The sequence below is a fragment of the Hirundo rustica genome, chromosome 6 (genome assembly GCF_015227805.2).
Source record: "Hirundo rustica isolate bHirRus1 chromosome 6, bHirRus1.pri.v3, whole genome shotgun sequence".
Taxonomy (NCBI): domain Eukaryota; kingdom Metazoa; phylum Chordata; class Aves; order Passeriformes; family Hirundinidae; genus Hirundo; species Hirundo rustica.
Window position 1 is genome coordinate 29,228,487 of NC_053455.1, and position 15,054 is coordinate 29,243,540.

At 38.5% G+C, this 15,054-nt stretch overlaps 1 protein-coding gene across 2 annotated transcripts in view; it reads right to left on the reverse strand.

Moving 5' to 3' along the window:
• The window catches only part of RBM25 (RNA binding motif protein 25), a 33,361-nt gene that overhangs the window by 14,806 nt on the left and 3,501 nt on the right, over nt 1-15,054 (reverse strand). For both annotated transcript variants that reach the window (XM_040066894.1, XM_040066893.1), the window contains exons 2-7: nt 11,714-11,834; nt 8,054-8,103; nt 6,621-6,791; nt 6,262-6,319; nt 4,962-5,122; nt 2,171-2,353 (exon numbers count right to left, since the gene is read on the reverse strand). In XM_040066894.1, coding sequence (XP_039922828.1) covers nt 2,171-2,353; nt 4,962-5,122; nt 6,262-6,319; nt 6,621-6,791; nt 8,054-8,103; nt 11,714-11,819 — 729 coding nt within the window. In that variant the 5' untranslated portion in view covers nt 11,820-11,834. The remainder of the gene's footprint in view (nt 1-2,170; nt 2,354-4,961; nt 5,123-6,261; nt 6,320-6,620; nt 6,792-8,053; nt 8,104-11,713; nt 11,835-15,054) is intronic.

A 15,054-nucleotide genomic window follows, 5' to 3' on the forward strand; every position in this document is an offset into this window, starting at 1 on the left:
TTTTAAAAATAGATTGCACACTACTCTGAAAAACAATGTTTCGTATGTTTGTACTACAAAGCAATATTGTATTGCTGTGATCTCATTTCTTTGATTCAACAAAGTTACAGAAGAACCTCGCTAATTCTCCCTTTGCTGAACTACTTAAAAACACATAGTGACGTCTCATGTTAGTAAGACTTCACTGAATTACAAGTGTACTACAGGATATTAGTATGCTATGGTAGCATCAAAAACAAGGCTAAGCTACACTTGCCAAAATGAATAAGTATATTTGCAGTGGGTATGTCTTGATTTTATTTACTCGCTAATTCGCAGAATTTGGTAGATTGCACCTGCACTTATAGTTAGTGCGAATTAGCGAGGTTCCCCCGTGCTTGAAATTGAAAACCAGAATTCACTCACTCTCAGCTCCCCGCACACATTTTCAACTCCCCCACAGCAGTCATGCCTTCACCCCGAAGAACTAACAGCCTCTGCTGCTAACACCAGCGGAACTCATCTCCACACCAAGCTCTTTAGGGGACAACAGCCCCAAAGCCAGTGAGTTTCCACACCCCCCTCACCGCCCCCACAACAGATCTGCATTCACCTTCCCTTCCCCCCCACCCTCAAGAGTCTTTCTCTCCCCTCTCCTTCATGGACAGGAGAACAACAAGCTAGTACCATCTCTTCACTCCCACCTCTATCCACACAGGCCAAAGATGGCAACTTCCAAGTTTCTTGTCTTCCTTCCCAGTATGGGAAGGATGATGGGGTATAATTTCAACCCACAAGTGCTGCATATTTTAAAAGAGCTTATTTGGCTACTTGACTAGCTCAGATCAGTAAAGTTCTACACAACACAGAGCTAAGAGAATATTGCTCTGTCACAGGGACATACTCTGCACCCAGCTCTTCATGACTGCAAAGATCTCTTACAATGTTTAACTACCTGGCATTATTCATGGCCATATATATGTATATTTACCCGCAGGACAATAAACATTGTAACAGTGCTTGTAACAAAAAAATACAGCTGACAGCATTAGACAGTGACTCAGTTGCACATTGTCATCAAATAAAACATCTTCTCCCAAAGAGAGGGAGAGGAAAGAAAAACAAATTCTCAGCTCAGCGCTTTTATAACCTCAGGTTGGCCACGACTAACAATGTTGTGGGAAGACAGACTTGCTCCCTGAGGGAGATGTTTCTTGCACCACAGTTAAACTCCATAAGCATTTGAAACTGCATCATTGCCTTGGAATAGGTACTTGGCAGAAGACTTAAATGGGTAAAAATCTTGGTCAAACAATTTTCCAATCTCTTTCATATAAGATGCAGAATGGTAGGTGGGAAAACCCATTTTCCCACGGTTAGACACTTTGCTGGAAAAGCTAAGTCTGAGTTTGCTTATCCTTGTTCCCCCTTCTCCATTTTGTTTTAATCCATAAAAAGGTCATTCACAGAAGAAGGTCTAAACCAGAACATTCATTCCTGCTTAAAACGGTTTTTTTTCGCATCACACAAGATAGGAAAGCCGGCTGACCAAATCCAGCCAAACTGAGACGTGTTTAAAAGTGATTCTGTAAGGCAGGAAGATTACAATATGCCTTTCATCCCTGAAGGATCCCTTCAAGGACATACACAACTAACAAAGTGCTTCCATGTATGCGTAGACAGCTGCAACCAGTTAGATCAAGGCACACTACAAGAATGCATACTATAAGCAGAGATAATTTTGTCAGAAACTACCAAATTTGTAGCGTTACAATAGCACCCTGGCATCTTTCCCTGCAAGTGGATGGTATGCAGGAACTCTGTACAGTAGTTTTTTAAGTTCTTATCTGAAAAACCCTATATGCACATACAGATAAAACTGCACTAAATTCAGTATTTCCACCTTCAGAGGGATGAAAGGTCAGTTCAGTCCTGCCCAGATTCAAACCTGTTGTTCCAAGAAGTTTATGTGCTTAAATGCCTAAACCATCCTGAAGTGATGGTGTCTATAACTGACTAGCTTTCAGCTCAAAAAGAGAGGAAAAAAAAGCAACTGCTGCTGACATCAATGCTTGTTGATTTGTTTTCCCATCAGAAGTTTAGGTTTAAAGTATTTGCACAAGGTTTGGCCATTATATAAAGGTGAGTTGAAGAAAAAAAAATCTGTTTTGTCCAAAATCAAAACACATACGTCCTCCTTCTTTTCCTTTTTCTTCTTCCTGGGGTGAGAGTCAGATTCCTGGGAGGGGGCATTGAGCTCGCTGGAATATTCTCGTATTAAGACTTCAATGGCCCCTTTAATTATCTGATCTCTTCTCTTTGTTTCCTCATCCAGTGCTTCATCATCATCATTTGTTGTCTCCGGTCTGGAGTTCTAAGGAAAAATGGCAAAGTAACAGGACTTAACAAATTGAGACTAATAGTGGTTTTATCAGAAGTTCACCTTTCATCATCGCATTCATGCCCCTGTAGTATTTACTATAAAAAAGCAAAAACTCCTAACAAAAAAACCACCCCAACAACAACAACAAAAGAACAAACCCATACAAAAAAAAACACCAAAAACCAACTCACCACATGGAAACCAAAATATCTACAAATACAAGTAGTTATCAATTGCACTGTATTAGTCACATCTTTTCACACAGGGAATATCAGAGTTTTATGGAAGGATTGCATAATAAAATAACAAAATAGAAAAGAAAAATGGTGATCAGGGCAGTAGACATGAAAAGATAGAGCACCCACACACCCCCAAAAAGGCAATCACTATAGTGCAGCTCTTGGTCAAAGGTTTTGCCTTTTATGTTCCAGAACTCCAAGTCACTTCAACAGCAGCTCCTCCAAGCCTTCTACTTAAGTGCCATGCAATACAAATGCCTACCTAAAACTTCCATGCTGCAACTTCAAATGGGAGAACTATATTAAAGAAACAGCATTAGGGAAAACATTCCTTGCACAACAAACTATTTTTTAAATTATTGTTGATCAAATACTTCACAGTTCCTCATCTTTTTGCCCCTTTCAACCTTGTAGGGAGGAAAAGGAACATGAAGAAGTGCCTTTCACTAAATATTATATGAAAGGGTAGAGCGATGATCTGCACACCGAGCAAGGCAGCCCACCTCTGGATCCCCTGAACCTTTTAGAAAAATGGAATCTCACCTGAGAATCCAGCTGGGTATCCCGTCAAGCGATAGGTGGTGGGTGGAGTGAGGGGGAGGGAAGGGTCTGATGGAGCAGCAGCTAAGAATGAGGGGGAAGGGAGGATTCAGGTGGAGCTGAAGAAGCTGCCAGGCCAAGGAGGAGCAAGCTGAAAAGAGCTAGAAGGTAGTGACAGGGGGTGGAATTGAAGAGATCCAGGGGAAAGAAGTGATCAGGGAGAGGAGCTAATCAGATAAAGGTTTGCTTGGTGTGCCTCTATATGAAATTGTGTTGTAGCTTACATGTTTCATTTCTTAATTCAAAATATTTGAGAAAATTTGAAACTTTTGGATCCAAGTGGCACCAGCATGGCAATGATGGTATGAAAGGAATTGCAAGCAGTTTGATTACAATGCACTTCATCAATACTCCTCAGCAATTCACAGCCTTTCTTTGCACCACCACAAAAAAGAACAAAAAACCAACCAAATCCAATAAAAGCCAACAAAACCCGTAGAGTTAATATCATTCTACAGTTCAAAAGAATGGCCTCATCCAGTTGCATTCACCAAAGCCACAAACAGTACCCACTGCTATATTATAATCAATCCCCCCAGACTCTAACTCACAGGGGCTCAGAGAAAACAAAATTCTTCAGAGATGTACAATAACTCCAGAAATACTTTAAGCTTGTTTGTAACATCAGCTGTGAAGCACAGTATCACAGGTGATACTAACACAAAACAAAGAAGTATAGAATAAAAGGGCAGCCCAATCGAGCCCTTACCTAGGCTAAGAGCTAGTACAGTACTCCATTCAAACATCACAATGCTAGCACTCTGCTTTACTAAGCCATTGCATTTAACCCCAAACACAGGGTATCCAGTCAAAAATATGTCAAGTACTTCAAGTCATCATTATACCTCTACTTCTGGTTAGGTAAAATGAAATAAAAGTATCTGGGCTTCCACAGTAGTCTACATACATTTAAGAAAAATTCCAAACTGGAATTTTTAAAATTTACTTCCTACAGCATGATTAACATTTCTAGTTTTCTGAACAAGAGCCTCTTCTCACTTTGATTTTACAGAAAAAGAATGTTTAAAGTAATATCTTAAGGCACATGCAAAACTTTAGGAGTTAGAGATAAAATCCACCTTGATTGGGGTGAAATACACTATTTTAGCAAAGAAACACACAATTAACTTTAATGCAAACTTGTCAAGTAAGTAAGTATGTTTGCACCTCAAAAAGAATTCAACACACCAAATATCTGCAATCATTCCAGAACAGATCCTTAGCTTTAGAAAAGAATAGCAAAAAAGCAATTTTCCCATCTACTAAATGTCTGAAAGCGGCCCACTGCCTGATACCTGTCTCTTCTACTGAATGATCTACTTCTTTCCTTTTCATTGATTTGTTCCAAAAGATCATCAGTGGAGGGGAAAGAAACCTCAATTCCCCTCAGACAGCCAAATTACAGACTGACAGAGTAACTTCTTCTAGGGTTTAAGCACTTTTGAGAATTCCTAAACAAAAACGCAGCAACAGAATCAAAACACATAGCACTTATTACACTTCATAATGAATTACAGAATTGATTCTAGAAATGTAGTTGTAGCTTGCAAATTAAGTTCAAACACTATAGAATTAAGAGCTTACACTTCTCTGCCTTTCAACATATCCTCAGACTCAATTATGGGATACTGGCAAAATCCTAAAAGGAATTAAAGACACAGAAAGGAGTGGAAACTGAGACATGCTCACAATCTGATCTAGCAAGTAACGTTACACTGACATTCTAAAAAAAGAATGTAAATCACACATTATATACATACCCCATTAGATGCCTTTTTCTTTGCTTTCCATTCATCTAGCTGAGCCTTTGTCTTTGCATCAACTTTGACCAGCAGCTTCTTCTCTCCAATCTGGAGGTCATGGAGTAGTCTCAGTGCTCGTAGGGTAGAATCTGGCTCTTTATACTCACAAAATCCAAAGGCTGAAATGGATGATTGAAATGAGAGCATTAAAGCTGTTCAGGTAATTTGCTTTGTTTAAAAATGTGTTTTGAATCAATAAACTTGAATGCAGGCACTTGTTTTTCAAAAGCCAGGAGTACACACCATAAAAACTCAAAGTTCACTCATCTTTGAGTTCATCGAACTGAACTCATTTTTGCTATAATTAACAGTGCAACAAATAAGATGCAACCAGTAAACACTGTAGATGTCCCATCTCTGGAAACTTTCATGGTCAGGTTGGATGGGGCTCTGGGCAACTTGATCTAGTTGAAGATGTTCCTGCTCCTCAAAGGGGGTTGGACCAGATGAACTTTAAAAGGTCCCTTCCAACTCAGACTATTCTATGATTGTGTTTGTAAAGCTTTTGACATGTCTTCAGTAAGAAATGCAGTCTATATGATGACATCTCTAGCAGATTTGCAATTGTTTGGTGACCAAGGGCATCAATCAACAGCTCACTGTTAACCTACAGGGAAGGGTATTTCAAACTAGGTGCTTCACAACAGTTACATAAAGTTTTAAGTGAGAAAAACATTTTATGACAGCAAAATAAAAAAAGTGTGAGATATAAAAAAACTGGAGGAACTGAACTATGTCCTCAAAAAGAAAAAACCCAACAAACTTAGCAAATACAAAAATACAGCAAAAATATAGTAACCAAAATTGTTTTTTGAAATCACTGGAGAAAGGTCACAAAAATCAGTCCACCTTGACAATAGGAAGGGTAAATTTTACATCAGGAAAACCTCCTTCATAAAGAAAGACAATACATATTATTGGAAGAGACTTGTAAAACTTTTAGAATAGGATGTCCCCTTAGGGGCTAAGTCCAAACTGGCAAAGCTTTCTCAGAAACAGTCTATAAAATCATTCCGTTTCAGAAAAGAAAGGTAAAAAAACCTAGGCTCCCAAGACATTTTTCCATTTAACCTTTCTCAATTATTTTTTCTCAATTCCAGAAAATACTAGCCCTTTACTAGGAAGCATTTTGCAGTTACCATATTACAGCATCTTAAAATGTAAAATGATTAAGAATAGCAACGTGTCAAGATATTAAAAAGCTGCCAGCTAATATAAACAACTGTACATCCAGATATTTTGAAAAGCATGGAGTTACCTTGAAGTTTTCCAGATGCACCTTGCACTCTCTTCCAACTCAAAACCAAACCACATTTCTGCAATTAAGAAAAGAATCATTAATTATTATTTTATATTCAAAACCACTGCAAAAATGTAACCACTTTTTGCAAAATATTATAAAATTTAAAAAGGATAAACTCTACTAAAAATAAAAAACGTCTCTATTCACAGACATCTATAGCATGAAAAAAGCTGTACTCTTTACTTACTGAATTCAGGCACATGGGCTGCTATTCCAGTCAGTGGGAATAGCTCTGCTTTTAGTTTTACTACACTGCTTGTGTACTTTATTCATCAGCCAGGGATGAAATCTAACAAGCACTCCACTGTACTTACTGCTAGAAGCTGCCGTATGAGCATGTCTGAGGCCTTCTCCGAAATGTTGCCTACAAAAACGGTAGTAGTGGGACCACAGTTTTCATCATTTTCTTTGTTCTTTAAGCCAGGATGGTCTTTTCTGACTCCCAAATGTTTTCCAACCATAGACACTGTGGTAGGAACTAACACCTATAAAGAGGGGGAGGAGTTGTAAAACAAAGCATTGGATTGGTTTCGGTTTTTATTTAAATCTGTACGACATAAGACTCAAGGATGCACGCGTATTTCAAATTCGAATTTTCATACAAACCTTAGTTAGGCTTATGGAGTAAGACACCAATAAGCAGCTCAGGCTTTAATACTTGCTACAACACAAAAAAAGATGGCCATTCTCTGGCAAAGGAAGGTAACAAAAGGTATAACTGAACACAGCCACTGGAGGTCTCAAGCTGAGCATACAGTAACATTAGGTATTATTTCTCCTACAAATAACAACCTTGCAACACTGAGTCACTGGAAGTTGAATTACCTTACCTAATAGTGTAAAAACCAAGCTGTGAACAGAAAAGTAACTGTGGCTCAAAGGCTTCAATGTACACATGACACAATCTTAAAGCTTCCACACAGTGAATAAACACTACTGCTTTATTTAATGAACACACAACCAAAAGTTTCTTTAGGTCAAGGAGCAAACATCTGTAAATTAACTGTACAATGATAGGCATGATCACCTGCTCCATTTTGCTACACTTCTTTCACCTAAAATTTAACAGTCCTTATGCACAGTCTCTCTTCTCAGAACACTTTTCTAGAAGTGTCACTTACTAAAAGTTATTTGAATCATGAAGCTGAATAATAAACTTGTTTCAGTATCTCTGTTTTAAACATACTGGTTACCATAAACATATCCTCCTGTAGAAGATAATACAAGCCATCAAAAAATTCTGTATTTTGGGGAGATTTCACTTCTGCAAAATCACACAAGTGGTAATTCACCTGGAAGTCAAGAATTAGTGTTTATATTTTAAAGCACACTTTTTCCCACCACAAAATCATAAACCTCCCTTCCAACTTGAAATTGGCATGACAGACAAAGAAACCTTTCATTTGCTTTTCCACAGCTGGATATTACAAGCAACTATTCCTTTTCCTAAAACATGGAGACAGCAAGCTTATCTGTAAGCTTCTCAAATCACATGTTTTTGGACAACCCAGAAGTGCTGCCTTATAAACCTGGATGGAGTAATGCCTCCAGGGTACTAGGTCAGGCCTACAAACACCAGAGCAAGAAACCTGGAATCTCCCTGGTCTAACTGTACTGCACAGAAGAGCACACATGATCCAAAGGCAAAGTCTAAACCACTGCATTTGAGAGAAGTATGTCTTCTTGCAAGAACAATATTTGCTATATTTTTATTTGACTATAATCTCATCCCTACTGTAATACTTACAGTTGGAGCAGGAGCCATAATGCCCATTGGTACAGGAATCATAGGGGTCCCTGAGAAAGACAATACATTAATATTAGTCTGCCCTTTTGAGAACTGATGAACACAAATGAAATTACTGCAGACATGATTTTCAAACTAGACCAATTTTGGTCAAATAAGAATTTCACAGTACTGATTACCATTAATTCCTTAAGCATCTCAACAAAGTACACTGACATACCATAGGTATCCTGGTCACTTTCTGGTACTACCATTTCAACTTTGTCACAAACAAATCTATTTTCAGAATATTGTTCTAGAAGACAGTGGGGTGATGAATGAGGCAAGGAATTCCTGAGAGCAAGGGCAGCTGATGCCCTACAGATGACCTCATGCCCAGCTTACACAATTCCACAGCACAATAATTTCTGCACATGGCTTTAGGGATGAGGTCCTGTAGAGAACGGCACCAGGCTTCATATCACTGTTTATGGAATAGCTTAAAAATGAAGGCAGCATAAAAAACCTCAATCAAGAAGCTGCTGAATACTTCACTTGGCAGTCTCCAACACCTAATTTAGAACAACATTGAATTTTAATAATATTTTAAATTAATATTTAATCAGATTAAGCCACGCAATACCTCTTTTACACTACCAAATTCACTGGCAGCTTTAAGTACTTTCATGAGCCAATATCTGATCATAAGAAAGGCTCTTCATCTTTCCATGCCAGCTGCTGGAGGTTCAACATGTTAAGTGAATGCATTTCATCAAAACTACTTGTTGGTCAGCAGACACATTGAGACTTGAGAACAGTGAAGTCAATATCATGCTCTTCACAGGGATCCTACTTTTTTTTTTTTCCCCTACAAAAAACTTCCACTGTTTTCCCTCTCAGTCCTTCCCTTTTGATCCTTCTCTTATTGTTGTATTCAGAAAATCCTAAACAAACTTCTGCAGCCTACTGCCCCTGGACCTGTTCCCCCACTTTCTCTGTTTAGTCTTAAAACACTTCTCAGACATCCTTTCCAGTTTTTTCCTCATCCACTCTGATTTTGCTTTATTTATGTTATTTTTTTTATTTTCTCCAGCTCTCAATCCTCTTTCTCAGTCCCTTCATCCTAAGGTCATACTACCTCTTATTCCTCCAAACTACTCAGACAATCAAAACTGTATTGCTCTCCCATGTTCTCAGTTTTAATACACCATGGCATCTCACTGACTGTAGCATCTACTCCCTGACTAGACTGCTTGTGCAGTCCTAAAATCATTATAAGTATCACAAAATTAGTGATAAGTTATTATGAAGTTACAAGTCAGTAGACACACTTGTGTTATCACTGATACTTCTGTGAAACTATCTGCCCAATGTTCAGCAGAAGCCACAAAAATCCATTGAAATCTTGGGCATCATCAGGAAACAATGACCACAGGCATCATTTAGCTGCTACACAAAAGCTTGCTGCACCCACAGTTTTGACTACACCCTACAGACCTGGTCTGGGCAACCCAAGGCTGCCCAGCCTCAGAGAACAGCAACCACATGACTTCACTGGTGAAGCAGCTGCTGTACCAGGAAAGGCTGCACACCCTGAGACTCTTCAAGTCCCAGGGTTTGCAAGGCATGGAATGTGGCTGAGGTGTACAAAACCACAGAACTCAACTTGCCTGACTCCCACGTTAGAACTGGGGCAGGAGGGAGACACTGAGTAGGCAGTGAGTTTAAAGACAGACTTAAGAGAGTAGCACTCTTCACAGCAGTTAATGAACTTCTCAAATGGTTTAAGAGGTGACAGAGATGAACAGAATAAAAAAATTCCAAAATGTTCATAAATGACAGGTCCAGAAAAAGACAAAGAAAAAGAAAAGATCATACTCTAAGATCCCTAACACTACAGCTGTATGAAACAACAGACTCAGAAAGCAGAGAGGGATACATGTCCACCCTAAATACTGCCTTCTAGTCCCACTGCCCACATAATGCATCAGCCTATATGGACTGCAGGTCTGACCTACTACAGCATTTCTGGCATGCAAAATGTTTTTTTTCACATCTCAGCAGTATCCAATAACCTTCAGAAATTTATCAGAATCACCTCCTTATCAAATCTTCCACACTAATATTGGGAAATGTTAGAACTGCCTGTTTTTAGCAACTGTATTTTTAAGTAAAGCAAACCACCTTTCCTAATTTCATTACTAAGCAAGCAAACTATTCCAGCTGAAACTTTTCAGAAAATTACAGGCTGAGGTAACTAAGACATGAATTTTTGTCCAAAAGCTAGCTAAAGATAATAGTGTAAACCACGAAAATTGTGATCTTACATATGGACTAAATTCATAGCAGACTCATAAAATCTCTGCGGCATTTTCAGCTCTACTGATGTGCTTATACTAAGAAGAGGGATCTATAACCTCTGAAAGTCAAAATACGTTGTCTGCACAGGTAAGCAAATCAAGTTTCTCTTGTGCAGTGAAAAATTTTATTCTCACCTAATACCTGGCTTCTCCACTCTATATATTCAGACTCCTAGTAATAAAACGAGACTATTTAAACACAACAAGAGAACAAAAAGATCTTAATCACACATGCTAAGAAGCAAAATGTTCAGAGCATTCTAAAATATATTTCAGAAAGTAATTTTTTAAAGTATCTGGTGTTTTCTATATTAGTATAAATAACTGGAACTAAAATAAGAGGTATGATTTTAAAATTCGACCTGAAATTTTTGATGGCAGGATGTTACCTAAGCAAGAACTCTGCCTTTATCAGAAAATAGGTAACGTCTCATGGTTCTCAAGAAAAATGTTAAGAAAAATTAATGCAAGTAAAGACTACCCTGATAAATGATGTGCAGAAATCTTTTTGTAGCTCAACCATCCATTTTTTGAATGCCTCTACTGTCTACAAAACACTCCTGCATAACACAGTTCAAGACAATATGGACAGGACAGGAGTTATTTTCTGCAGCCCTTGTGATGAATTCTGCAGAGGTAATTCTCTGATGCGCTCCCCTCTCCCTCCTGCTCTATGGCTTCCTGCCTCCAGTCATCATCATGTATACTCACAACACAGAGAAAGCAAGTGGTTCCAGACCAGCAAATTAAAATCTTAACTCAAAAAACAGAACCTGATCCTACAGATGAACAAAGAAAAAGGCAAGAATAACTTCGGGAAGATTAGAAGAAATTATAAGGATAAATAAATTTCCAAGATGTGGGGAGGAAAGAATATAAGAAGCAAAATACAAGAAAGTGGGACATCAAAAATTGAGAAAAACAATGCAACAAGTTGGACCTTCTCTGAAAGTTACTCCTCTGTTTTCACATTACAGGTACTCAGCCTACCCAAGAGCTTCCAAAGGCTACTACAATGGATTACTGTCAAAACGGTGGCTTTGGAACACCTAATATTAACAGAAATCACCACTCAGCTCCAGTCTTGAAGAAAGGTTCAGAAAAGTCCAATATTTAATTTCTGGTCAAAACCAAAGAGTTTTTGGTAGACCAAAAGGAGCTTACTCCGGTGACATGATCTGTGGGAAAACCAGAAACTCAGCTGCAATGTACACATACCAGAGTTATCGAGAAGTATGTTTTACAGAAGTTACTGGCTTTTAAAAGAATTCAGAATAATATAAGAAATTAATTTCTACAATACTTCCATATATTAACTTACCAGGAGGTACAGGTGGAGGAAAACCAGGAAACTGTGGAGGTGGGATCCCAGGCGGAAGCGTTGGGATTCCCATTGGAGGGCGATTCAAATGAGGTGGAAAAGACATTCTTGCAGTCACAATCTGTCAAAGAGACAAAAGGAAACTTGTACCAGTCAGTTCCCAAATGTGAATTACAAAAGCAGTGAAGTGGTAAGTATCCATAATTATTTTAAATTTTTATATGGACATTCAACTACAAACTAAAACTATTTTTTCCAGGTTTTTTTTTCCTCAGCTATTCATTATGTTACAGATGTAGTAGAAGTCTTCTTTCTCAATAAAAACAGCACTTCTAAAGAAGTGTTTCAGAATGAAATGAAAAACAAAGCTATATCTGACTCCTCATACCAATAAAGAGCATTTAACAGTTTGTAGAGTTTCTTCAAAATAAAACTATCTTTGCATTATCTGAAACAAAACTGATCTTGTAACACATTCTCTCAGTAAAGCAAGTAGTTCTGTTGTACAAGAAATGATCAAACACAATACAACTGTAGAACAAGACACCAGAAAGAACTGGGACACCACAATGCTCAGCATTAACGGGATTTGTATTTTAGATGACATTGGAGAGATTCTCAAATTCCAGCAGAGAGAGAGTTAAAAGCCTGAAAGAGGGTTCTGTGATCTAATTTTAACTCCCCAGTCCCCAAACCTCCTAGAGCACAACTTGGACATTAGCCCATGAGCTGAATGTCAACATGCTCCCATACAGAGTAAAGATCATTTCAAACACCATTTTCTATTCATATTATTATTTTACATGCATATTACTGACCCTGAAACAGACATCAGCCAGTCAAAATACACTCAAGATCACCCTTTATACAACGAAGGCATTCACTCTTACTTTCAGTATTGTTTCAGTAACCTTACACAGTCAAGTCTTTCCAGAGGGCTGGCCCTCAGTTCCTAAAAAACCAAAACTGGTTACAATATTACTGCTGAGCATGTACCTGAGCATTCACAGCGCAGTGAGGAAGCATTGGAGAAGTTCACACACAGCGGCTCATGTGGATATGATTCACAAAGACACCCTATCACAAGTGACAAGAACCCAGTGAGCTGTCAGCAGAAACGTTTGCATTTCTCATTGGACTCTACAGACTGCCTTACAACCTACGGTGTCAGATCTGCACCGCAACTGCTTCCAAACAGGCAACCATGACTCAAAACTGAAGCAAGGCTGTCTGGAGAAACAGAGTTATGGTAAGCAAAATTCTGATACATACAACAGAACTGTAGATTGTAATATGCTTTCTTCAAGGCAAGAGCACAATGGCACTGAATGCACAAGGAATGGAAAAAAAGTTTTGCTGGACACAGATGTACCTTCCAGACTTGTTTAAGAGCAAGTATTAGTCTTAAATACTGGAAGTAAAAGATAGCATCAGTACTCTACCATAATAGTGTGTACATCTGAAAGATCTGAAAAAATTCTAATAGCAGAATCACATAGAAAAACTTTATTCCCTCAGATTCCAGAAACAACTCTGAGCGAAAAATTTATATAGCGGACTGGAAAGGCTGAAATAGAAACCCAAACATATTTGGTAATACCTTCTAACATCAGAACTTACTTATTCTGGTCTAACATATATAGCCCTATCACATAATTCATCCAAGGAAACATTTACAACTACATCAATTCCACAAGGTATGTGATGAGGGCATTCATTAATTGGCCCCTAAGGGTATTTATCAATATCTCACAAGGCAAAACAATGAACACTCCTGTGACACAAGGTCTAAGATGGCAGGAGAAATAAGAGAGCAAATGCAAACATTTTTCCAACAGCTCAATAAAGCTTTTATGCAATCTAATAAACATAAAACCTTCCAGCCCTTTTAGAATCCTTATACCTAAGAACACATATCCTTCCTGCAATTCCTGAAGTTTTAGAACTGTATAGGCAAAGAAAAGCAGCAAATACATATGCCATTTTATTTTTCTATAAGTTGCTTATTGTCTCGTCAGACTACATGTACATCAGCTGACATTCATCTAGAATCTGGAACTTGTATGTTATGGAAGGGAACAGAACTCCCTTATCCACCTTGGTATCACTACTTGAAACTTTCACATGTAAAAAAAATAGCCAATGGAGAACACACAAAATTAAGATCTTTAAGGCTCTCAGTTCTTATCTACATTTCAAGCTGATAAACAACTGGATACAATTCAAAGCTGTTTTGGGGCAGATGGTACAACCAATAAGCTACTGGGTCTGAAATGGTTCTAAACAGGCTACAACAGATCTGCACCATCAGAGGTCCCTAAGATGTTAAGGCATGGTCTGTAAAACATATAAGAACAATTGGGGAAGTAAATTTCCAGGCTGCCTGTAGATGCAATCCCTCCTCTCGCTCTGATAAGCACTTTATCTGAGCCATCCTTTTGGAGACGCCAACAAGAAAAGCCTGGGGACTAAGACGTGAACCAGTTCTTTGGATTAAAAGATGCTGGAACATACCATACCCAGTGGGTATTATATATGCACAGAGAAGGAACTGTTTGGCTGATTTTTTTTTTTTTTAATAATTTAATTTTAAAAAAGCAAAGATTTAGCAGTCAACAAAGTTACTGTTGCTGCATTAAAGGAGAAAGGCAGTAAGAAGAGAACAAATTTAGTTGTTCAATCTCTCGGACAGACGTGGAACACATTGTTACACACAGGGCCTCAACAGCCCATTTCAGAGCACTCTGTTCTTTCTCCCCCCACCCCCCATATTTGTACAATTACTGTCCCAGCAGCTAGAAAGCTGCCCTGTTACTGACTTAATTCTTACATGGACCAATCCTAGCAACTCGGCTGCTTGTGGTATTTAAGATCAAAACTAAGGAAAGCCTTGGTCTCTTTCTCACTACTGTTTAACTACTAATGTGAAAGCAGCAGAGGGAACAGTTTAATTCTGTTTCTGTTATGAAAGCTGTGAGGATCAAGATACCAGGAGTGAAACTGCTCACTGGAGAAGTGAGAAATCTGGATGAGCGAGGAAGATGCACCCAAGATGCTACAATGAAGGGAACTGCATAGCACATTATTTTCTATCAGGAGCTAGAGAACACACTGCAAACATACAGAGCACACACCGTAAACACAGATACTCCTCCAACAGTCAGAAGGGCTCTACATCAAATTTCTAAGCAACTATGAATCAAAGGTTAGGTATGAAAAGTTAGGAGATGCTAAGTTGGATCTATGCAGAATACACTTGCAGGCATCTCAGGAACAGCATCTTGAACTTCTCTGCAGACTGTCCTCCCACCCTGCCAGTACAGTTCAGCAATCAATTTCTG